Source organism: Pristiophorus japonicus, chromosome 14 (assembly GCF_044704955.1).
Source record: "Pristiophorus japonicus isolate sPriJap1 chromosome 14, sPriJap1.hap1, whole genome shotgun sequence".
In the NCBI taxonomy this organism is placed as follows: Eukaryota; Metazoa; Chordata; class Chondrichthyes; family Pristiophoridae; genus Pristiophorus; species Pristiophorus japonicus.
The window spans coordinates 173,043,574-173,069,799 of NC_091990.1; the positions used below are offsets into that span (position 1 = coordinate 173,043,574).

The 26,226-nt window shown below is 46.4% G+C and overlaps 1 protein-coding gene across 1 annotated transcript in view; it reads left to right on the forward strand.

Moving 5' to 3' along the window:
• Window positions 1-26,226, forward strand: part of eps8l2 (EPS8 signaling adaptor L2) — a 257,881-nt gene that overhangs the window by 95,802 nt on the left and 135,853 nt on the right. The window contains exon 2 of the mRNA XM_070899849.1: window positions 9,876-9,922. Within this exon, the coding sequence (XP_070755950.1) occupies window positions 9,880-9,922 (43 nt within the window). The 5' untranslated portion in view covers window positions 9,876-9,879. The remainder of the gene's footprint in view (window positions 1-9,875; window positions 9,923-26,226) is intronic.

The following is a 26,226-nucleotide window of genomic DNA, read 5'->3' on the forward strand; positions in this document are numbered from 1 at the left end:
GGGGAGGGAATGGAGTGTATGTGATGAAAATCGAGCCTTTATTTGTGAAATCATGTACCGGGCTAACGAGTAAAGCATTTGGATAAGACCAAACTGCAAAGCACAGATAACCAGGAACCACTGTGAAAGGACTTGGCCCCCAGCGACCCACTAACACTATCAACCTCGCCTTCGACCACGAGGATGAACCCACCACGTCAGGACTTCAACCCGGGGCGCCAGATCGCCTCAACTCACAAATAACTTGCACATAAGACTTTGTGGGGGAGTGATGTTATGTATGCCTAGAAACCTTACCACTAGGGGGCACACCTGTGGGAGACCTAAGGGTCACCTGTGCACCCTGGGGCAAGCAGGTATAAAAGGTGATTCACCACGCTGCTTCTCCACTCTGGAGTCTGAATAAAGAGACCAAGATCACAACGGTTTGAGCTTGCGATACAGTCCTGTGGATTTATTCTGAACATAACAGACCTCAACACAGGGAGGGCAAAATTAAGCCAAGGTTTCTGCTTCTGATGAATATCCATTGAATCCTATCAGAAAGTGCTCTGCGTGGTCAGAACTGGGCTTGGTTGTGATGGGCACTGCGCTCAAACAGCCTGCTGAAACTCGATGTTCAGGCGTGCACGTGGAGAATAGTAATTTAAGAGAGATTTCAGGGAGCACAGATACTTGTGGAAGCTGTAACACAGCAAGAATCAGCACTGTCAGGAGAGCGAGGGGCCGAAATTGCCCCTTTCTTTTAAGGCCTCATAACACCAGAAAGCGGCGGCCATGTTGCAGAGTGCAATGGCTGCCGACTTTTTGTGTAATGGCCGCCATGGTCAAAATTCCGCTCAAGTTTTATCGCGTCGGTGACTTGCTACGCTCCCCCTTACCGTTCCACTGCTGCCGACCCGTGTTAAGTGCGTTATCACCGTGCGCACCGCCGATCTAACCGCCCCCTGACTGCAAAATTCCGCCGTGAAAATCTTCGGCATGCCCGACGGTGCCAAAACCTGCTTTTCCCCAGTGGTCCAGTGAGGCTGTGGCCTTCTGCAACGGCGGTAAAGGGGAGGGCCCACTGCCATTGCCGCCATGGTTTTTTTTTTTTTGTCGGCCGACTACCATGTCGACCCGACAAATATTCCCCCCCCCCCCCCCCCAGGGTTTGGGCGGGCCGCCAATGGGCAGCCTGGCAACTCCCCGCTTGGGTGCCAAGCTGCTGGCCCGGCCCAAACCCTCCCTGGTGGCCCAGTGGGCCGATGTTTTAAGATCGCGGAGTCTCTCCCCTTTTTAAGTGAAGGGCACAGCCGTGGTGACATCATCGCAGTGGCCACTCCACACCGGCCCCAACCTCCACCCTTCCACTGCCACATAATCGTCCACATTCAGGGCGACATCCACATCCAAATTTTTAAAAAAACAACAAAGAGCGGAATGTCGCTCGAGAGTCGACCTCAACCACCGCGGCAGTAAAAAATATTGAAACGTGGATGCGTGCGCCCCCTTTCGGGCGGGGGGGGCAATTTCGGCCTCGAAGCCTTCTACTTCTTTTGATGAGGAAGAGAGGGAGGGAGGGAGGGAGGAGGAGCACAGCAGAATTAAGCACGCTGTTGTTTTAGCCATACTTGTGTCGTGAGTTTGCAAGGGGTGCTATTTTTTTTTTTGAAAAATCACAGTTTAAAAAAACTGATTAAAAATGAGTCTTGAGGGTGCAAAGGAAAAAGCATCTCACATTCCACCAAGTGCTCCCATCTAGTTTCTATCTGCATCTCATCCTCTACACTTTTCATTGGCAGCTTAAGTCTTGTAACCTGTGTTTTCAGCTGTCGAGCATATTTATTTGAAGTTCAGTGTTCTTTTCAATTGTTATTGTCAGGAATTTTAGTTGAAAGCAATTAGAGGTTCTTCACTGTGTGTGAGCATGTGTGAGCGTGTGTGTGTGTGTGTGTGTGTGTCAGCCCGTGTGTGTGTGTGTCAGCGTGTGTGTGTGTGTGTGTGTCAGCCCGTGTGTGTGTGTGTCAGCCCGTGTGTGTGTGTGTCAGCGTGTGTGTGTGTGTCAGCGCGTGTGTGTGTGTGTGTGTGTCAGCGTGTGTGTGTGTGTGTGTGTCTGAGCGTGTGTGTGTCAGCGCGTGTGTGTGTGTGTGTGAGCGTGTGTGTGTGAGCGTGTGTGTGTGAGCGTGTGTGTGTGAGCGTGTGTGTGAGCGTGTGTGTGTGAGCGTGTGTGTGTCAGCGCGTGTGAGTGTGTGTGTGAGTGTGTGTGTGAGTGTGTGTGTGAGCGTGTGTGTGTCAGCGCGTGTGTGTGTGTGAGCGTGTGTGTGTGAGTGTGTGTGTGAGTGTGTGTGTGAGCGTGTGTGTGTCAGCGCGTGTGTGTGTGTGAGCGTGTGTGTGTGAGCGTGTGTGTGTCAGCGCGTGTGTGTGTGAGCGTGTGTGTGAGCGTGTGTGTGTCAGCGCGTGTGTGTGTGTGTGAGCGTGTGTGTGTGAGCGTGTGTGTGTCAGCGCGTGTGTGTGTGTGTGTGTGTGTGAGCGTGTGTGTCAGCGCGTGTGTGTGTGTGTGTGTGAGCGTGTGTGTGTGAGCGTGTGTGTGTCAGCGCGTGTGTGTGTGTGTGAGCGTGTGTGTGTGAGTGTGTGTGTGTCAGCGCGTGTGTGTGTGTGTGAGCGTGTGTGTGTCAGCAGTGTCTCAGTTGGTAGCACTCTTGCTGCGGAGTCAGAAGGTTGTGGATTCATGTCCCACTCTATGGGTGAGCACATAATCCAGGTTGAAACTGCAGTTGAGTACTGACGGGGTGTTACGCTGTTGGACTGCCATCTTTCGAATGAGAGGTTAAACTCAGTCCCTCTTGGGTGGACATAAAAGATGCTATGACTAATTCGAAGAAAAGCAGGTGTGCTTTCCCGAGGGGCCAAAATCGCCCCCTTGCCCGAAACAGGTCGCACCTACCGCTTTTAAAGTGGGGCGGACAATCCAGAGATATTCAGGTCTTTTTATTTTGTTTCCGGTCGGAGCGATGTGGGGAGTTGGGAGCGGGTCGGAATCGCCGTCGCTCCAAATCATCAGCATCGCGCTGATGACGCGTCACAACCTCCGTCCCCTTCACTTAAAGGAGAGGGCCGCTGCAAACTTGCAGAGTTTTCAGTTCGGTCCACTGGGCCACCAGGGAGGATTTCGGCCAGGCCAGCGGCCTGACACCCAAGAGGGGGTGTGTGCCAGGCTGCCCAGGGGCATAATTGTCAGGCCAACATGGCAATTGGTCGACAAAAAAAATACGTCGAACGCGGCAGCGCGCGCCCTCCCCTTTAAGGACGGACGCACCACCCAGACACACACAGCTTCCCGGCAGAAAAAGTTGTCAGTGGCACCGACTGGTGCCGGGACAATTTCCCGCAGGGGGGTCAGAAATGGGTCGCCCCCAGTCGGTAAGGGGTTGGCGCGTGTCCGACGTGGCGGAAAAACGAGCCGAGCGGAAACACGTTCCCGCCACTTCCAGACCGGGGGCAATTTCGGACAGATTGGCCCATCCGCCTACCCCCAGCCTCTCCGCTCTCTTCCTGCCTCGTAGAGCTGATAATGAAGCTTATGGAGGGGGCAGTTTTGGCCCCTTAGTGTCGTGGTCAATATTTATCGCTCAACCTTATCTGGTCAATAAGTTGGTAGCATGCTTGCCTCTGAGTCAGAAGGTTGTGGGTTTAAGTTCAACTGCAGGAACTTGATTACATTAAAAAAATCTAGGCTGACACTCCAGTGCAGTGCTCGGGGAGTGTTGCACTGTCGGAGATGCCGTCCTTTGGATGAGACATTAAATAAAGGCCTCGTCTGCCCCCTCAGGTCGACGTAAATGATCCCAATGCACTATTTCAAAGAAGAGCAGGGGAGTTATCCCTGGTGGCCTGGCCAATATTTGTCCCTCAATCAACATCACAAAAAAAAACAGATTACTTAGTCATTATCGCATTGCTGTTTGTGGGAGTTTGCTGTGCGCAAGTTGGCTGCCACGTTTCCCACATTACAACAGTGACTACACTCCAAAAGTATTTCATTGGCCATAAAGCGCTTTGAGACGTCCCGTGGTCGTGAAAGGCACCATATAAATGCAAGTCTTTCATTATTATCTCACTGTTGTTTGTGGGAGCTTGCTGTGCACATATTGGCTGCCACATTTTCTACATTACAACAGTGACTACAAAAGTACTTAATTGGCTGTAAAGCACTTTGGAAATCCCAAGGTCGCGAAAGGCGCTATAAATGCAAGTTTGTTCTTTCCATAAATAAATATAAATATATATATGCAATAAAACTCACTTTTATGGGTGTAATTGGCCAGAGTGAATCACCCACCCAATTGTAAAAAACACCCAATTTTTATCCCGTTGGATTTCACCAGAGCCTACACTGTCTCAGCCTCACATCCTGGAAGCTTTTCCACCATGCTGTATCTGTGCTCCCTTCGCAAACATACCTCATTGACTAGCATTTTTGGGTTCTAGATGCTGCGGTGGATTGGCACAGTCCTATTGCTTCTATGGCCTTACATCCTGGTCAGGCATATTGGATTAAAGTCTGCTCCCGTTGCCAGAACTGCCACCCAGCTTAGTGTCATCTGCGAACTTGGAGATATTACAATCAATTCCTTCATCTAAATCATTGATGTATATTGTAAATAGCTGGGATTTGAGTATAGGAGCAGGGGAGGTCTTACTGCAGTTGTACAGGGCCTGGACCACTCTGGAGGCTGCCTGGAATACTCCCCTCAGCAGCTCTGAGTTCATTGTGGTGTGCTGCGTGCTACACAACTTAGCCATCATGAGGGGACAGGAATTGCCAATGGGGACTGCAGGACCACCTCAGGAGAAAGGGAAGGAGGAGAAGGAAGATGAGGAAGTGGAGTCTGATGAGGAACCCATGCCGTCACCACCACCACCACAGGGGAGGCATCGTGGAGATTTTGCCGCTGCAAAAGCTTTATGTCAACAGCTCCTAATTGAACGCTTTGCTTGAAGAGTGAACGTCACATTTGACTGTTGCCTGGCCACTCTATCCCACCATGTTGACTATTCCCCCTCTTATTCTGCAAATGAGACACTACACAGGAATGGTTATGGTGAACAAAAGAATTTATTAACATTGTAATCTTTGTCAACTTTGTAAACTTTAATAAAATAACACAGCTGCATCCAGCAGTGTCATAATTCAACAACAACAACAACATTATGAACATCATCAATCAAAACATCATAAAATATAAAGCGTGCAGCAAGGCTGCTCGAGCGCTTCTGTGTGGGGAGGAGAGACAATGGGGACACACTGGACCAGCTCGTGGCATGGAAGACCCAGCTTCTGACTGGTGAGCTGCTTCATCGGCGTTGACAGCCACAGGTGGTTTGGGTCTGGGTGTGACACTGGGGAACGCAGAGAGTATGGTAGGAGCGTTTATGGACTGCATCTCCTGCCCAAGCTGAAGCAGAGCTTGTGCCTGTGATGCACCATATTCCGCAAGGGTTCTAAACGCTGAGTGGAACTAAACTACCGAACCAGTGGGAAGTTGTTTAACCTATGCCGCCTCCAGACCAGGTCCAAGATCACCCCAACCTCTGTCGTTGAACTGCAGTACGCGGACGATGCCTGTGTCTGCGCACATTCTGAGGCTGAACTCCAGGATATAGTCAATGTATTCACCCAGGCATATGAAAACATGGGCCTTACACTTAACATCAGTAAGTCAAAAGTCCTCCACCAAGCCTGTTCCCACTGCACAGCACTGCCCCCCCCCTGTCATCAAGATTCACGGCGTGGCTCTTGACAACGTGGACCACTTCCCATACCTCGGAAGCCTCTTATCAACAAAGGCAGACATTGATGTGGAGATTCAACACCGCCTCCAGTGCGCCAGTGCAGCCTTCATCCGCCTGAGGAAAAGAGTGTTCGAAGACCAGGCCCTCAATCCTGCCACCAAGCTCATGGTCTACAGGGCTGTAGTAATACCTGTCCTCCTGTATGGATCAGAGGCATGGACGACTTACAGAAGACATCTCAAGTCGCTGGAGATATATCACCAACGATGTCTCCGCAAGATCCTGCAAATCCCTTGGGAGGACAGACACACCAACATCAGTGTCCTCGTCCAGACTAACATCTTCAGCATTGAAGCACTAACCACACTCGATCAGCTTCACTGGGCAGGCCACTTAGTTCGCATGTTTGACGTGAGGCTCCCGAAGCAATTGCTCTATGCGGAACTCCTTCATGGCAAATGAACCAAAGGTGGGCAGCGGAAACATTACAAGGACACCCTCAAAGCCTCCCTGGTGAAGTGCGACATCACCATAAAAGCTGGGAGATCCTGGCCGAAGACTGCCCGAGGTGGAGAAAGTGCATCCGGGAGGGCGTTGAGCTCTTCGAATCTCAACGTCGCGAGCGTGAAGAGGTCAGGCGCAGGCAGCGAAAGGAGCGTGCGGTAAATCAGTCCCACCCCGACCCCCGCCCCCCGACGAATATCTGTCCCACCTGCGACAGGCTCTGTGGCTCTCGTGTTGAATTGTTCAGCCACCAAAGAACTCACTTTAGGAGTGGAAGCAAGTCTTCCTCGATTCCGAGGGACTGCCTATGACTGACTGATGATTCCGCAAGGTTTCACGCCACACTCTCTGGGACTCCAGTGTCACTGCTGGAGGCCACCAGCCTCTTTGTGGCACCGATGGCCTCGCAGGTTTCACGGCTCACACCGACAATCTACGACCCTACCTCCGCAATGGTCGCAGTGAGGTTCTCGATGCTCGCGGGAATGTTACCGCCGTCTATCCCCACCTGCTTGCAGCAAAGGAGACTACAAAGATGAAAATGGGAATGGTTACCAGAGGGTCCATCTGCTCTTGTGGCACACACAGATAGCCACCAAAGCACTTAGACCAGACTGTGTGAATGTAATATAGTCCTCTGGTTAATGGCCTTGGAAGTTGCACGCGGTTCATCAGAAGGACATCAAAGTGCGGAGACATCTTATGAGATCTCAGAAAGCAATCTTAATAATGTGTAAAGATCCTTCATGGCAAATAGGGTGCCGAACTAAGCCTACCGATGTGTCATGCATTTTTGGAGGCAACCCACAGACTGCTGAGACACACCAACACCATGAGAACAATAGTGTGTCAGATTTATAATTGAAGTAATGAAGGAGCACATGAATTAAAATTGTACTCACTCTGACCACCCTTTTCAGATCATGAAATGTTTTTCTGCCCTGTGTTCCAGTCCTCACAACAATGTATGAGGCAGAGACCTCCTCAGCGATTTGCCTCCAGATCCTCTTGAATATGGATGGCAGTGGTCTGGATTCACCCCGAACATGCAACTCGTGCCATCTTGTCTCCACAGCCCCCACTAGAGCTTCGTTAACCTCCTGACTGAATCGCCTGGCACGCTGTCTTAACTCCTCAAGGTCTTCCACCATCAAAATCACAAAGTTAAATGGCTGATTCATCCCCGGGTGTATCCTGCATTAGCATTCGCGATCAGACAGCACACCAGAAGCACGGGAAGAATTTATTATTTTTTTTAATTGCGCATGCGCAGAACGGGCGATTTAAAAATCATTTTTTTTTAGCACCGGAACTTTCGACTCCGGCGCACAAAGTTGGTGGTGCAACGCCAGAGTTAGTGCCAACGCTGCTCGTGAACTTTCATTCGGCGAAAGTTGCGAGCTCTGGCGCTAACGCTAACCCGCGCTAAATTTTCCATTTCGTCGCGATTTGCACCCGGAAACGGGAAAAATCGCAAAGAGCCGGAAATCCAGCCCAAAGCACCTTCACCCTCAAAATACGACATTAATCCTAGTATTTTTTTTAACCAAACTAACTGCACATGTTTCTTTTCCAGATTTATTGCGAAATGTATGGCTTTCAGAATGTCTAAGCTGCGGGGTATAACTTATTTGCAGGTTGCATCACTGATTATAACTCACTGATGGTCCAGGGTAGGGGAGAGTGGGAAGGTTTCTCTCTGATCACTCTATGTAAGCAATATTATAAACAGAAATATTTCCCAATGGTTCGCTAGTTCTAGCAAAAAACAGGGTTATAATTTTACTGGAAATGATGATTAAGGAGAACCTTTAAAATATTGGCAACACAATGTCCTCAAAATTCAGCTGTGTGACAATAGGAACAAACATTTACTTTAGAACATACATTATCCCAGTTATTTGAAACAATGAGGAATTTCAGATGAAGAAATTAATCATTCATAACCATTACACAAAAACATAATTTCAAGGTCCTAGTATTCATAAGCGATTTTTTTTTTCTCCTCCCCTTTGTTGAGTTATCAGGTCTTGTGGATTATCAGTTGTGTCCCATGCCGCTTTGCAGTTTATTTGTTTATACCATTGTACGTATCACACCATTGGCCATGGCGTGTTGTGTTTATACAACAGGAGAGAGCAGTCTATAGGTAAACACGGATGGTGATTCTTCAACATATAAACATCCCCTGAATCCTGTTTTATCCATCCACTCGGAGTAAATGACTGCTTTACATTACAGAGCGGATGCCCATAGAAGCCCCAATTTCAGTGGCAGCGATCGGGTGTTAATAAGAACATAAGAACATAAGAAATAAGAGCAGGAGTAGGCCTTACGGCCCCTCGAGCCTGCTCCGCCATTGAATAAGATCATGACTGGACTGATCTGATCATGGACTCAGCTCCACTTCCCCGTCCGCTCCCCATAATGCCTTATCCACTTATCGTTTAAGAAACTATTTCTGTCTTAAATTTATTCAATGTCCTGGCTTTCACTGCTCTGTGAGGCAGCGAATTCCACAGATTTACAACCGTCTCAGAGAAGAAATTCCCCCTCACCTCTGTTTTAAATGGGTGGCCCCTTATTCTAAGATCATGCCCTCTAGTTCTAGTCTCCCCATCAGTGGAAACATCCTCTCTGCATCCACCATGTCGAGCCCCCTCATAATCTTATCTGTTTCGTTAAGATCACCTCTCATTCTTCTGGATTCCAATGAGTAGAGGCTCAACCTACTCAACCTTTCCTCATAAGTCAATCCCCTCATCCCCAGAATCAACCTCGTGAACCTTCTCTGAACTGCCTCAAAAGCAAGTATATCCTTTCGTAAATTTTGTTAATGCTGCCTGTGGAGTGTTGAGGACCACTTAACGATGGTTTATCTCAGTGCCTCTCGACTAGAGGCACCAGTAGCAAATATAAATGCTGTTGCTGGTGTTTCTTGTGGCCGAGTGGTTTGAGTAGTCGGCTCACCCATGAAGACTAATGGTGTTGTTTTCCGCTTGCTGGCCTTCATGGACTTTCCCCAACCATGAAATTAAATTACTAATTGTGACTTTGGAACAACTACACATAATCATATGCGAGTGAGATAGTGAGTGTCTACACATGATTGGACCATGGAGAGGGCATATGCACTTTTCAGCAAGGATCACTAGACAATAATCTTGTCTGTTTCTACCCCTCCCTAGCTCATGCCAACATTAGCACCCAGGCTGAGATCAGCTAACTCAACAAAGACTGGAAAGTGATGTTCATTGGATGTATTCAAGAGGGAGTTAGATGTGGCCCTTACGGCTAAAGGGATCAAGGGGTATGGAGAGAAAGCAGGAAAGGGGTATTGAGGTGAATGATCAGCCATGATCTTATTGAATGGTGGTGCAGGCTCGAAGGGCCGAATGGCCTACCCCTGCACCTATTTTCTATGTTTCTATGTTTCTATGTCTGAATTACACACCGTCTTTGTCTTACTGCAACTGATAAACTCATAACATCAATCATATGTGTCAGCATTGATTGTGCACAATATATTGATCTGAGAGAGATATTGGAAGGTTATGTTGTGAAAATGATTAATTTTCCATTGTTCTGTTTTGCAGCAGGATGTCGGGATCTGAAGGCAAGATGAGCGCAAAAGCTCTATATGGTGAGTGTTTTCACTGATACAAAAACTTATTCTTTGTTCAAAGAGAAAATTAAGCACGTAACCTAGAAAGAAATGTAACTTTCTGCTGTCTGGAGTACACGTCATTCAAATCTAAATGTAGGTTTGGTTTAAGAGATGAGACCAATCCATTAGTAGTTGAATCTTTGGAATTCTCCAAACCAGAGGGCTGTGGAGGCTCTGTCTTTGAGTATATTCAACACAGAGATCGATAAGAGTTTTGAATATTAAGGGAATCGAGGGATTATGGGGATAGTGCAGGAAAGTGGAGTTGAGCTAGAAGATTACCCATGATCTCATTGAATGGCAGAGCAGGCTTGAGGGGCCAAATGGCCTACTCCTGCTTCGAATTCTTATGTTCTTATGTAAGCACATTTACATTTGGGTACTGAGTGATGCAATGGATGGGGAAACTAGTGTAAAAATAACGGATTTTAAAGTGCATACACTTAACACTTACATAAGAACATAAGAACATAAGAATTAGGAACAGGAGTAGGCCATCTAGCCCCTCGAGCCCGCTCCGCCATTCAATAAGATCATGGCTGATCTGGCCGTGGACTCAGCTCCACTTACCCGCCCGCTCCCCGTAACCCTTAATTCCCTTATTGGTTAAAAATCTATCTGTGACTTGAATACATTCAATGAGCTAGCCTCAACTGTTTCCTTGGGCAGAGAATTCCACAGATTCACAACCCTCTGGGAGAAGAAATTCATTCTCAACTTGGTTTTAAATTGGCTCCCCCGTATTTTGAGGCTGTGCCCCCTGGTTCTAGTCTCCCCGACCAGTGGAAACAACCTCTCCGCCTCTATCTTGTCTATCCCTTTCATTATTTTAAATGTTTCGATAAGATCATCCCTCATCCTTCTGAGCTCCAACGAGTAAAGACCCAGTCTACTCAATCTATCATCATAAGGTAACCCCCTCATCTCCGGAATCAGCCTACTGAATCGTCTGTGTACCCCCTCCAAAACCAGTATATCCTTCCTTAAGTAAGGTGACCAAAACTGCACGCAGTATTCCAGGTGCAGCCTTACCAATACCCTATACAATTGCAGCAGGACCTTCCTGCTTTTGTATTCCATCCCTCTCGCAATAAATCCCTTTCCTATGACATTCCTCTGCATGCTAATTTAGTGGAGATGTTAACCCTATTGATTTTGAAACGGTTTAATGTCAATGTTAAAAATAGCAGACAGAGAAAGGATATACAAATATATGAAGCATTCATTCATTCATATGAATTCAAACAGTTATTGCTAGACTACTTTGCTTTTAGCTCTGTGGCTATTCACTTGTAAGTGGATTGAAATAAAATCCACGGCAGCCTTTGTGAGTGTGAGACCACAGCACAAAACTGATTATAATTCAGTAGTAAACTAACAACTTCACTCAAAGGCCACGAGGATGGCTGTAAGGTGTGGGAAATGCAACTGCACTTAAAGACCAGAGGAGATGTCCTTCTGAGATTGAAGCAGAGTTGATGAAGCTGTATACTGGATGTGACATCTGCCATATCTGACCTGACAATGCCTGATTTATTTTTATTATTCATTCACGGGATGAGGGCATCGCTGGAAGGGCAGCATTTATTGCCCTGGAGAAGGGGGTGTTGAGCTGCCGCCTTGAAATGCTGCAGTCCACGTGGTGAAGGTACTCCCACAGTGTTGTTAAGTAGGGAGTTCCAGAACTTTGACCCAGTGACAAGGAAGGAACAGCGATATATTTCCAAATCAGGATGTAAAATGTGGGAAAGATTTCTATTTCCTAGCAATGACATACTTCCAAACAAAACTCCCCACTCTCCTCATATAAAGTATTTTTGTCGATAAAATAATTAGCAAACCAAACATACGCACAAGGGAAAACTACAAGCATACCTGTACTTCTGCAACAGAAAACTGTTTGATGTTAACTAAGTGATAAAGCTCTTTCAGTCATCATTGTTTTCTTGCAATCCCTTATACTGAGCATATTTTACTGTTCAAATCTATTCTGATTTTATTGGAACGTGTACTCAAAAGGCCTTATCAAGAATTCTAACAATGCTCTCGAACTGGCAATTACTGGTGGAACAATTCTGATGAACAAGAAGGAGCTGAGAAGATTAGGGGCTCACTTTTTCCCAGTTATCTGCACCGTTTTTTTGGCATGCACCATTTTATTTTGAGTAAATTAATATCTCCCAAGTTTCCCCAAAGTTTCTGCGCCAGCGTGACTCAGTTAGTTACGATTTTGTTTAAGTTAGGATTTTTTTGCGTCATAGCTTGATGTCTGCGGCAGTTTTTCAGATTTAAGCAAGTTTGGCCAACTTACATTTTCCCTAGGACGGTGCATGTGACCACTCCCAAAAACCATTCTGGACAGGGGCTCGGGACTCGGCTTCAAAAGACGCCCAGGGAGTGGGGTGGGGTGGGTGGAGGCCGAGCCCATGTCCGGGCAAGGGAGCGTTTCTACCGGCCGACACTCGAGCCCAGTGAGGAGACGTTCAGTGGTGGGGTGGTACTTTGAAAAAAAATTAAAAATTAAAAAAATTGCATTAGACTTTGTTTCTTCATTGAATGCCAAGCTTCCCGTTCTAAGCAAGCCTATTGTGCACGCGCAGACAGGGTGTGGCCCATACTCAGGCGTTGATCTTGGGGAGAGAGAGAGGAAAGAAGGTGTGAGTGCTTTGTCCTGCTATTTTGAGCTTTTTGCAAAGGTACAATTCAATTATGGGGGCAATATTGACAATGCCATACCTCATGCAAGCCTTCTGCATGATGGTGCTGCGGAGGAGAAGATTGGTTAGACTTCATCACCTGAGAAACCTCAGAACAGGAGGCCTTACCCACATCGGGTATATCGAGACAGGTGTTCATACCTGTACCTGAGTGATGCAGACTGTGTGAGAAGGCTGCGTTTCTGCAAAGAAGTTGTAACCAAGGTCTGAGAGTTAATAAAAGCAGACCTGCACCCTAGAAGCGTCAGGAGGACTGTTACGTCAGTTGAAGTAAAAGTTACAGCTGCACTTTCATTTTATGCATCTGGATCATTACAGGCCACAACTGGGGATGTGTGTGCCATTTCTCAACATGCAACACATATATCTGCAGTCAGCAGGTGACTGCTGCACTATATGCCTGGAGGAATGACTACATAAAGTTCCCCGGCAATGCATGACAGGGCTGTGGGCTTCTCCAGGATTGCTGGCTTCGCAAAGGTACAGGACTGCATTGATTGTACCCACATCGCCTTGCGAGCAGCTTTGGAGGATTCCAAGATGTACAGGAACAGAAAAGGCTTCCACTCCATAAATGTGCAGCTTGTGTGTGACGACATGCATCGCATCATGCCAGTTGATGCGAGATACCCTGGCAGCACCCGTGATGCGTTCATCCTACACGGGAGCGCTATATCTGCCATGTTTCAGCAGCAGCCAGAAGGGCAGAGCTGGCTGCTGGGGGATAAAGGGTACGGCCTCGCCACCTGGCTCATGACGCCCCAACGTGTGACCCGGACAGAAGCTGACCAGGAATACAACATGTCGCACATTGCGGCGTGCAGCATCATAGAGAGGACCTTTGGCATCTTGAAACAGCGTTTCCGACGCCTGGACTATTCCGGAGGCTACTTGCAAGACTCCCCGGAGATTGTTGGTCAGTTCACTGTTGTGTGCTGCATGCTGCATAACTTAGCCATCATGAGGCAGCAGCAGCTGGTAGTAGAAGACCCACCTGAGGTGAGAGTGGCTGATGATGAGGAAGAAGATACAGATGAGGAGGAGGAGGACGAGGAAGCCATGTAACTACCTCAACCTGGAGCACGACGGCAGAGGAGGGCGGGCCGTCGTGCCCCTTTAACGATTGCTCGAGCCTTATGCCAGAAGCTCATCCGTGAACACATTGCTGCCTGAAGGCTCAGCGACAACTATTCCACATGGAGCATGTTTACTGTTTGGACCTGTTCTGTAATGATATGTTGTGTTAATAATGGAACAAATAATGGAAATGATTCAGTTAAATTTAAAATATATTTTATTCAAAAGTTTTAACACTTGTTTGTGCTTAACTTAACTTTAATAAAAAATTTATTGTATCAAACTTTAAAGCTTTCAGTTAAGATCACTTACAAACATTTAAACTTGTAAATTTACATCACTTACAAAAAACTTTTAATTTGAGAATAATTACAACAGTAACAGCAATAATAACAACAACAGCACCAACAAAGAAAGGCTGCACCCATCTCTCCTCCACCTTATTCTAAGACCGCCCGCTGCGCTTGGTCTTGGTGACTCCACCCCTGCCTGCAGGCGGTGGCGCAGTGTTTCTCTGGTTGGTACCGAGCTTATTCTTTCGAGCATCTCTGGTAATGTGCACTTGTTGATGGGGGAGCGTGGTGGGCAAGCAGTAATGTGGTAGGCCCGGCTTGGGCCTCTTCAGAGGCTGGTCTGGGGATTGAAATGGGAGTGACAGTGGATTCTGCTAATGGGCGAGGGGTCTGGGCGTGTTCCCTTATTGCAGCAACTAACTCCGACATTCCCTCCCTCATGTGCCTTCACAGTGCCTCAGCTACCTGTGACATGCCCTCCCTCATGTTCACCGACAGTGTATCAATTGTCTACGACATTCCCTCCCTAATGAGCCCAGACGGTGTTTCCATTTCTCGTGAGAGTGTTGTTACTTCTCCCGACAGTCCCGATACCTCATCACCCACCCCACTGATGGTGTCCGGGAGTGATTGCATAAGTTCAATGCTCTCCGCTCTCATTGCCATCATCTGAACCACATCTGTTAGATCCTGCACCTCAGGAGTGCGCTGTCGAGCTGCCCTTCCCTTGCTCACCCTGGGTGTGCCTCGCTGCACCCCACTGGAACCCGCAACCATGGACTGTGTGAAATCATGGAATGTCCCAACACCCGTACCACTCAGGAAAATAGTTGGCACCTCAATGGGTGGCAGCAGCACCTCCTCCAGAGTGAGTACAACAGTGGGGGGTTCAACCTTCCCCTTCCCCTCCCCCTCCCCCCCCATGCTCTTGGTCTGGAAGGTGGGATTGGAAGATGTTCTCCTTCAGGATCATCCTCGTCTGAATCTTCTTCTGCATCGGCTTCAGCCTCGTCAGGGTTGGCCTCAAGCTCTGCAAAATATAACAGAACAGACAAATGGTTAGCAGCAGAGGAGGGGCCAGGGTGGGTGGCATGAGTAGGCTCACACAGTGCAGGCAGCAGACTGATTTGAAGGACCACGATGAATGATAGCACATTGCATCAACCGAAGTGTAGCTGACGGAGACATCCCCATGAACCGAAGCATGGCTAGCCCGCACAGTACTTAACATTTAGCAAAGCCAGACTGTGGAATTTGCAGGACTTACCCTCTCCCTCGAGTGTGGGCCCAGCTTGTGCAGTGGTGGTTGCTTTTCTCCAGGCAGGACCCATCAAAGCAGCGACCCTCTCTTCTAAGGGTGTCAGTGGCTGCAGATTTGCCGGGCCTCCTCCTGATCGAGTTCTTTCCCTTTTGTTGTGTGCCACCTTCCTCTGCAAAGATGAAAATACAACTTTTTAAAGAGGGTGTCTTTCTGCCGGGTGGGACATATACAGCTGGTCAGATTTACAATTGCAATTCCAGTGAATAAATGAAAATATTACTTGCATTAACAACTTGACCAAGGTCCTGCCACTTTTTGCACTGGCCTCCAGACCTCGGGGTGGTCACCATTGCACAGTAATCTTCTGCAAGTTGGTTCTAGTGTTCCTTCATTTCTTTTGGTGAAACTTTTATGTGGCCTCTGCTGGTGTCTAGGTCATGCTGTCTGGCCTCAATCACAGTAACTAGTGCCTCCACTTCCTCTTGTGAAAAATTCTTGGCCCGTGAGCCGCATTACACATTGTATTGCAGCTCCGCTTTTTTTCAATGAGAATTAAAGTTCTCGCACACAACTTGCTCTTTAAAAATGGCCGAATGCAGGCCGGGAGGTGTACTGGGCATGCGCGCCCAGAGCAATCACGTCAAAAATGTTCTTTTTTTTTCACACATGCGTAGAAGGGGTCGGGGGTGGGGGGGGAGGGCGGGGCATTGTTTTTTCGGCAACGACAGAAGGCTCCACCCCCCCCCGAAGCTAAAGGACAGGCTGCGCAGCGCCAATTTAAAAAATTCGAAAGGGGAAACTTTCAAGTTTAGTTTTTTGGAGTAGTCGGGGCCAAAAAAAGCCGGCGGAACTCTTGAAATATGCCACAGAACTTCCCTGGAGTTAAAATTAGCCCCAGTTGGCAGACTGAAGTGTGGACTGTTTAGCTGACCAGCAACAAAACATCTTTGAAATCGCAAGTATCTTTTCTATTGTTAAAAGTCGAATACGCATTTACTATTGATGAATTTATTATGAGAGACAGCCATCTTTTGCTTTTTGTTTCTCTATGCCTCAAAGGAGGTCAGATTGCATTTCTGTAGAATGCTTGATTTACCTAGGTGTCCGCAAGCAGTCAGATGAGCTTTATGAAGTATTGTACTGATTAGCAAAGAGTTAGTCAAAATTAAGATTGCCGTATTTAATGTTCTGTTTAATATCTGTTTAGACAGAAAGCGAGTGGTACGTCTGTTATTTCATGTATCAGGGAGACAAAATAAATATATATTCCACTGTGCTATACTGTTTACTGTTCATTTATCTGTTTTATGTAAATAAACCGCTTGTTGAATCAAATCCCGAGCCTCCATCTAGTAGGAGTGTATATCCACTCTGCTTTCAAAGAGGAGTGAATCACATGGTGGCACATGATAGACAGTGTACAGCATGAGTTCTCCGTTAGAGACCTGGGTCTCCCTATTGTTTACCTAAATAATGGGCAGGAACAAATGCATTCTGGATTGTAGGTGGCACCAGCCACTCACGGGAAAATATCTAAAATACCCTAACGTGCGACATTGCACTTTACTCGATGGGAAAATGTTTACAGCAACTGAAGTGTTTTGACGAGAATCTCAATCTCAGAAACCTATTTGTCACAGAAGATGCTATTCCCTGATGTGAGTAGAGCTCGATCCAAATTATATGGTGAGGCAGATTCTAAACCCATTCAATTGAACAGAGGCTGCACAAGCCCTGCTATAAGACTCATCACCATCATCATCATCATCATAGGCAGTCCCTCGGGATCGAGGAAGACTTGCTTCCACTTTTAAAATGAGTCCTTAGGGGCTGAACAGTCCAATACGAGAACCACAGACTCTGTCACAGGTAGGATAGATAGTTGTTGAGGGTAAGGGTGGGTGGGACAGGTTTGCCGCACGCTCTTTCCGCTGCCTGCGCTTGATTTCTGCATGCTCTCGGCGACGAGACTCGAGGTGCTCAGCGCCCTCCCGGATGCACTTCCTCCACTTAGGGCGGTCTTTGGCCAGGGACTCCCAGGTGTCAGTGGGGATGTTGCACTTTATCAGGGAGGCTTTGAGGGCGTCCTTGTAATGTTTCCGCTGCCCACCTTTGGCTCGTTACTTCAAAGATTAAGGGGCCGAAATTGGCTCTTTTTTTTTTTTTAAGGCCCATTGTCACCTCTTAAAGGACCTACTGACGGGGGGCAGGCGGACTGAGGGTACGACACATCCGCAATTTCCTCCGGACCGGGGGCGACGGAAACGGGTTCCAGGGGAAAGGGGTTTCCGCTGTGCCCCGACTTTCCACCTCACCTGGTACTCTGACTCCTTGTTGGCCAGTGGCGATCACTTTTCCGCCCTGCGGCAGAAATTGCCCCGCGGGAGCCTGGCCTCCGCTGATCGCTGGCACTGACAGTTTCGGCAAGGCGAGAAGCTGCCGGTGGTTGTCGCAGCTATAATTTTCTTTTAATTGTAAGCCACGGGTTGGGCCGTGCCACCAGTAGACAGCCCGCCACTCCCTCTTGGGTGCCAAGCCGAACCCTTCCCTGGTGGCCCACTGGTCGCCGCGGAGCCCTCTCTCGGCCTCCCAGCATCTCCCTCCCTGTTAACTGAAGGGGCGGGACGTTGCTACGCATCAGTGCGACGCAGCACGTCCGCATCGAGCTGACATCATCACCGCTCCGTTCCCAACCCAAACCCGCCACTACACCACCTCAAACTGCGCCCCAATGCTCTGGGAGGCGCTGTCACAGCTAAAGGGCCTAATTTTCCACCTCCTCCCTCCAATTCCCGCTAGGAGTTAATCGTTCGAATTATCCGCCCGAAACGGGGCGGAGGGCAATTTCCCCCCATAAAACTGCAATCTCCGAGACTCCTCAGCTGGAGCTGCTCGCAACCCTGGACTTTCCCTTTCCATGAGTTGCATGCTGAGTATCCGCCTGTGTCAACACATCTGGCTTGAGCAAAGCAAAGACCGTCATTTCACAGTGTGGAGTAATGTATACCCAATATTAATGTTGGGCGAGCAGTTGTATTCTCTACTCTCCCCATCATTGACACTGGGTTACCATCAAGTGTCTGAATTCTCAAGATACAAGAGAAGTAATGGTAGTCTCTCTTAAAAAGAACTGTTAAATACTGCTTAATCTTTCATAAAATTGAGTTATTTTAGTTAGATCCCACGATAAACCCAATTGTATACGCTCTATAGAAAAAGTCGCTTGCTGCCTTTTACTTATTCCATTCTTTCTTACACTTTTTGTTTTCCAATGAAAGAATGTAACTCAACTCCACTTTCAAATAGTACAAGCTATTATCTAAACCACGACGTGCCCTTTGTTACTTCTGTATTTGCCTAGTAGATCAGATTTAATTTCCGTTTGTATTTTTGGAATGTTTAATTGTACTGTACCTATGGACCACACTCCAAAGAATGGGTTTATTTTAGGGTACATCTAACAGGTGCTTCTCTCTTTTTATGAGCTGTTTTGTTTGTCTCTTCCTGTTTTATTGACAGTAAAATTCCATCTGCAAGGTCATCACGTAGAACCATACAAAAAGCATGTTATGAGATGTGTGTTACAGAGAGGGGATTTGTGTCTGATCTGTGAGAATCAGAAAACAGACTGGATGAAATTACTCCAGCCAATGACTGCATTCATTATTATTTTCTTTATTAATTATTTTAAGTGTTAATCCCATTAAAATAAAGGATTAAGGGATTTCATATGAAAGCATTAACTCGTGCCAGACACGAGACTCCCAAAGCAAATGCTTTATGCGGAGCTCCTTCATGGTAAACGAGCCAAAGGAGGACAGCGGAAACGTTATAAGGACACCCTCAAAGCCTCCCTGGTAAAGTGCGACATCACCACTGACACCTGGGAGACCCTGGCCGAAGACCGCCCGAGGTGGAGAAAGTGCATCCGGGAGGGTGTTGTGCTCTTTGAGTCTCAACGCAACGAGCGTGAAGAGGCCAAGGGCAGGCAACAGAAGGAGTGCGCGGCAAACCAGCCCCACCCACCCCTTCCCCCGACGAATGTCTGTCTGTGGCTCTCGTATCGGACTGTTCAGCCATCAAAGAACTCACTTTGGGAGTGGAAGCAAGTCTTCCTCGATTCCGAGTGACTGCCTATGATTACTATCAATATATCCTTCTATTCCTTTCTTCCACTTTTACTTATCGAGCTCCCCCTTAAATGCCTCTATGGTATGCACCTCAATTGCTCCAAATGCATCAATACTATTTGCTACCACTCCCTGTGGTCGCGAGTTCCACATTCTCTCCACTTTCTGGGTAAAGAATTTCTTCTGAATTCCCTATTGGATTTCTTGGTGACTATCTTATATTGATGGCCTCTAGTTATGCTCTTCCCCACAAGTGTAAACACTCTCTCTGTATCTACTCTATCAAAACCTCTCATAATTTTAAAAACCTCAATTAGATCATTCAGCCATTTTTCAAGAGAAGAGAGACCCAACCTGTTCATCCTTTCCTGATATGTATACCCTCGCATTTCTGGTATCACCCTTGTAAATCATCTCTGCGCCCTCTCTAGTGCCTCTGTATCCTTTTTATAATATGGCAACCAGAATTGCACACAGTCTCCAAGTGTGGTCTAACCAATGTTCAATACAGGTTTAGTATAACTTCCCTACTTTTCAATTCTATACCTCTAGAAATAAACCCGAGTGCTTGGTTTGCTTTTTTGTGGCCTTTTTAACCTGTGTTGATACTTTTAGTGATTTGTGTATTTGTACTCCCAGATTCCTTTACTCCTCTACCCCATTTAGATTCTTATTTTCCAAGTAATAAGTATCCTCCCTATTTTTCTTATCAAAATGTAATACCTCACATTTATCTGTGTTGAATTTCATTTGCCAATTATATGCCAATTCTGCAAGATTATTAATGCCTTCTTGTGATTTGTTCCAGTCCTCCTCAGTATTGTCTATTCCCCCCCCATACACACAATTTGGTGTCATCCGCAAATTTAGAAATTGTGTTTTTTGATTCCAAAGTCTAAATCTTTCATATAAATTGTGAACAACAGCGGTCCCAGCACTGATCCTTGTGGAACACCACGACCTACCCTCTGCCACTATTCCTTCTGCCCTTTAACCCCTACTCTCTGCTTTCTGTCTTGAAGCCAGCTCACTATCCATTCTGCTACTTGTCCCCAGAGTCCTCATTCCCTGACCTTATTCATTAGTTTATTATGTGATACCTTATCGAAGGCCTTTTGAAAATCTAGATAAATTACATCTACTGCATTACCCTTGTCTACTCTCTCTGTTACCTCTTCAAAACATTCATTTAGGTTGGTCAAGCAAAGCTTTCCGTTTTTGAAATCCATGCTGACTATTTATTATTATATTTTTTGTTTCTAGATGTTCTGTTTTCTCCATTAGTAGGGATTCCATTATTTTCCCTACCACTGATGTTAAGCTGACTGGCCTATAGTTCCCTGGACATGTTCTATCTCCCTTCTTAAATATAGGTATTACGTTAGCTATCCACCAGTCCTCTGGCACTACACCTGTTTCTAAGAATTACTAAATATGTGTAGTAAAACCTCTGCTATTTCTTCCCTAGATTCTTTTAAAATGTGCAGATGTAATCCGTCTGGATCGGGGGTTTTATCCTCTTTGAGTTTCATTAGTTTATTTAGTTTTATTTTAAATGTAGTTAACTCATTACTAATCTCATCAATCGATGTCATCGCCACCTGTTCTATCTCCCTGGTAAATACTGAAGCAAAGTCATTATTTAATATCTCTGTCATCTCTCCATTGCTGCCTGTGGTATTATCCTCTCCATCCCTTAGTGGCCCTACTCCCATCCTGACCTTCCTTTTTTTATTTAAGTGCCTGTAAAATATTTTACCATTTTGTTTTATGCCCCTTGAAAATTTAATTTCATAGCTCCTCTTTGCCTTCCTGATTATTTTTTTGACTTCTCCACTAATCTCTTCATATTCTCCCTCATCATGTTCTCCCCTGATGTCCTTGTATTTAATGAATGCTTCTTTCCTCACCTGCAATGTTTCTCTTATGGCTTTATTCATCCATGGTGTCTCATTGGTGTTTAGCTTGTTTTAGTTTATTAGCAGAATATATTTTCCTGGACTCTATTGAACACCATATTAAATGATTCCCATTGCTGTTCTACATCATTGTTTGCCAACATTGGTGTCCATTTTATTTTCCCAAGTGCTATTCTCAGCCCCTCAAAATCAGTTTTTCTCCAATCTATTCGCCTGGTCTTTGTCATACTTATATCCTTCTCAATTATGATCTTAAAGTGTATTATATTATGGTCACTATTGCCTAGATGTTCCCCTACTTTTATATCTTTTATCTGCTCTGGTTCATTCCCTACTACTAAATCCAATAGCAAATGCTCCCTTGTTGGGCTTTTTACATATCTAGTTAGAAAGGAGTCCTGTACACATTGTAGGAACTCCATTCCTTTATCCCCTTAATCTACCTCTTCTGTCCAATTAATATCTGGGTGTCATGGTACATCAGACATTGAAAGTTGGCATACAGGTACAGCAGGCAGTAAACAAGGCAAATGGCATGTTGGTCTTCATAGTGAGAGGATTTGAGTATAGGAGCAGGGAGGTCTTACTGCAGTTCTACAGGGCCTTGATGAGGCCTCAACTGGAATATTGTGTTCAGTTTTGGTCTCCTAATCTGGGGAAGTACATTCTTGCTATTCAGGAAGTGCAGCGAAGGTTCACCAGGCTGATTCCCAGGATGACAGGACTGACATATGAAGAAAGACTGAATCGACTAGGCTTATAGTCAATGGAATTTAGAAGAATGAGAGGGGATCTCATAGAAACATATAAAATTCTGACGGGATTGGACAGGTTAGATGCAGGAAGAATGTTCCCAATGTTGGGGAAGTCCAGAACCAGGGGTCACAGTCTAAAGATAGGGGTAAGCCATTTAGGACCGAGATGAGGAGAAACTTCTTCAGAGAGTTGTGAACCTGTGGAATTCTCTACTACAGAAAGTTGTTGAGGCCAGTTCGTTAGATGTATTCAAAAGGGAGTTAGATGTGGTCCTTACGGCTAAAGGGATGGAGGATTATGGAGAGAAAGCAGGAATGGGGTACTGAAGTGCATGATCAGCCATGAACATATTGAATGGTGGTGCAGGCTCGAAGGGCCGAATGGCCTACTCCTGCACCTATTTTCTATGTTTCTAGTTGAAATCCCCCATGATTATTATTCTATGTTTTTTACTCATTTCCCTAATTTGTCTGCATATTTCTTCCTCCACCTCCTTTCCACTATTAGGTGGTCTGTGGACTACCCCTATTAGTTCCTCCACCTCCCCTTTTGCCCTCTCTGTCAATTCCAAATACGTTATACCCTGCATTGTTTAATTCCCAGTCCTGATTTTTCTGTAGTCATGTCTCAGTAATCCCTATTATGTTCCTCACAACGCATGATTGCCTTCAGTTCCCCTGTTTTATTATGTGCATTGCCTTACACAGAGATTAACTAATTGTAATAACAGTTCCTCTCATTTTATTTTTAACCATCTTTTTAAACTCCGGGGGGGGGGTGAAATTGGGCGCTAATATTTTTCAACGTTAAAAAATCTCAGGGTTTGCGCTCCAGGAAGGAAGTGGAGTGCTAAATAAAAGGCTCCACTTCTTTCCTGGAGCGGAGCAGGCAGCAGGTGGGGCAGTGGGTGTGCAGCGCTGCACAATGGGCCATGCAGCGCTGTCGCATCGGAGGGCTCCTTCACTCCCTTCGGAAAGGGCCTTTACTGCAGGCTCTGCAAGGCAAAAACTTACCTGGTCCTCGACGGCACCCAAGATCCGGCACGATGCATTGTAGCAGAGGTCTAGGTCCAGATCGTCGCTGCAGGAGGCTCGGTGCTTGCTGGTAGTCCGGTCGCCGTCGCTGATGGGTGGTATGGTGGGAAGCCTGAGGTAGGCCCTAATTTGTGGGATTGGATTGGGTTGGGTTTAAGCTAAGGATTAAGTGAATGCACCCGCTATGAGGGTCTATTATGGCTAGGGGGAGTTTAGACAGTGGGAGGGGGGAGATTGAGGATGGAAAGTTGACGGATGGCAGAAGATTTTGTGTTCGGCAGGGGAGCTCTCTTGGGAGCTGCCATCTTCTCTCGATGATGACGGTGATGATGATGACACTGCAGCAGAGTGCCGGGCTAATCGATCGGGAGCGAAGACAAAGGAAAGACAAAGAGAAAAAAGAGCATTTTCACATTTTTTTTTTTCACCAACCTCGCCTTTAATTATCGCCCCCAAAGCGCCCGGCCTCCCGGTGGATGCCTCCTGCAGCTGCCGGTGTTTTCGCCCGGCGATGCGAAACGACACGAGAGGCAGAGCGAAGTTCGGGCGCAGGGCGCTACCGGGGCGATGCGCACGGCAATGACATCACGATCTCCAGGCGAAGGAGATCAGGGCACAATGTCCTACCACCGCTGCAAACCTTCCACCAAATTTAGCGGGAGTCGATCTTCTCGCCGGGCCGAGTCGGTAAGTACTTAGCGCCCCGTTATCGCCTTCACCCCCCCGCCCCAGAGGCAATAGCGGGAGGTGCTAAGGAGGCCAATTTCTAGGCCCTGTCCTATAACTCTATTTATTCCTTGGCCATCAAAGTCCTCTCTTATTTTACTCTTTCCTATGCTCTCCTTTCCTGTTTTGTTTATATTTAGGCCAGTTTATTTCTTTGCTGATCCCTCCCCCGTCTTATGTAACTCATTTTCTTTCTTTGTGCATTTGATCTTGTTGCATGGCGGAGCAGGCTCGTGGGGCTAGATGGCCTACTCCTGTTCCTAATTCTTATGTTCTTATGTTCTTATTTACCTATAATTTTTACACTTTGCAAATTGCAGTATCCCATCATTCAAGCTGCAAATAAAAAATGTTTTCAAAATTCTGTTTTTTCACTTTTAAGAGTTAATAAATTTACAACTTGCCACATCTCTGGTTAAAATGAAACCCTTTTAAAAATGATTTTAATTGAAAATGTTTAAATACAGAAATGATGCTGCTCGAGGCAGACTCTCCAAAACCAAGATGGCTACCCCAGCTGAAGTTTGCGGGTTTGGCCTCCAAGCGTAGAAATTACCTTTGGCAAGGTTAGCAGAATAGTGCAACATATTGGTATGACATTCCTCTATCCACTATTTTAATGCAGGCACAAATTTCCAGTAATTTCCAGCCTTTAGCCTTTTCCCCAACATGAGCAAGACAAGAACTGTGCTGTGGGTGAGACAGCACATGACAGGAATAAAACAAAATCCTCTTTCACTTTGCATTGGTTAAAACTATGGTAACATCACTTTTTGAGGCGAAGATCAGAAGAGATTGTGCATGCCTAATGATCCTTGTTGTTTTCCTGTGGTGATGAATCAGAAGCATTTCGTTTAATAAACTGTGATAAAAGTTTAATAGCCCATAGTTCAGATTCCTGAAAACTTATCTGATAATTTGTAGGTGTGGCATCAGAAGTCCAGAGGGTAACATTTCTCCCACACAAATAGTTATTCCAAGAAGGAAGGAACTACGCTTGCAGTGTCGTTGATGCTTTATTTACAGTAATAATCATGGTTTATTTTCATCATTTCAAATTGACAAACAATATGTAGGGTGTTTTGTGTGCCCTGTGTCTCTATGACTCTCCCTTGCATCGACCTGTGCTTTAAAACTCCCCGGTTCAGGTTGTTTCCCTTTGGACAGCAATAGTTCCTGCCGAGCCTGTCGATTAGCGGGTAATCTCACAGAGAGAGAGAGAAAGAGAGACCAGGGTCAGATCGGACTTCGCCAATGTCCAATGTGCAGCGTCCCCAGCAGGATCACTGTGTAACCCGGCCGTGAGCAGATGCCACCTAGTTGGTCTTCCGAATTGTACCGCGAACCACAAGCCCCATAACCCCCAAGTTCGGACACAAGGAGTTACTGTGGATAGATTATAATTGACTCAGACAAAATGAAACGGCTCAGGTTGGTCAAAGATCAATTCCTTTTTATTGCACTCACAAAACAACAACCCCTACGACTCTCGCTTACGGCTTAAAGAGTAGGTGACTGTGGAAACATAGAAACATAGAAAATAGGTGCAGGAGTAGGCCATTTGGCCCTTCGAGCCTGCACCACCATTCGATATCATGGCTGATAATTCCCTCAGTACCCCTTTCCTGCTTTCTCTCCATACCCCTTGATCCCCTTAGCCATAAGGGCCATATCTAACTCCCTCTTGAATATATTCAATGAACTGGCATCAACAAATCTCTGCGGCAGGGAATTCCACAGGTTAACAACTGAGTGAAGAAGTTTCTACTCATCTCAGTCCTATCCCTTATCCTGTGTCCCCTGGTTCTGGACTTCCGCAACATCGGGAACAATCTACCCGCATCTAACCTGTCCCGTCCCGTCAGAATCTTGTATGTTTCTATGACATCCCCTCTCATCCTTCTAAACTCAAATGTATAAAGGCCCAGTTGATCCAGTCTCTCCTCATATGTCAGTCCAGCCATCATGGGAATCAGTTTGGTGAACCTTCGCTGCACTCCCTCAACAGCAAGAACGTCATTCCTCAGATTAGGAGACCAAAACTGAACACAATATTCCAGGTGAGGCCTCACCAAGGCCCTGTACAACTGCAGTAAGACCTCCCTGCTCCTATACTCAAATCCCCTAGCTATGAAGGCCAACATACCATTTTCCTTCTTTACCACCTGCTGTACCTGTATGCCAACTTTCAATGACTGACGAACCATGACACCCAGGTCTCGTTGCACCTCCCTTTTTCCTAATTTGCCACCATTCAGATAATATTCTGTCGTCGCGTTTTTGGCCCCAAAGTGGATAACCTCACATTTATCCACATTATACTGCATCTGCCATGTATTTGCCCACTCACCTAACCTGTCCAAGTCA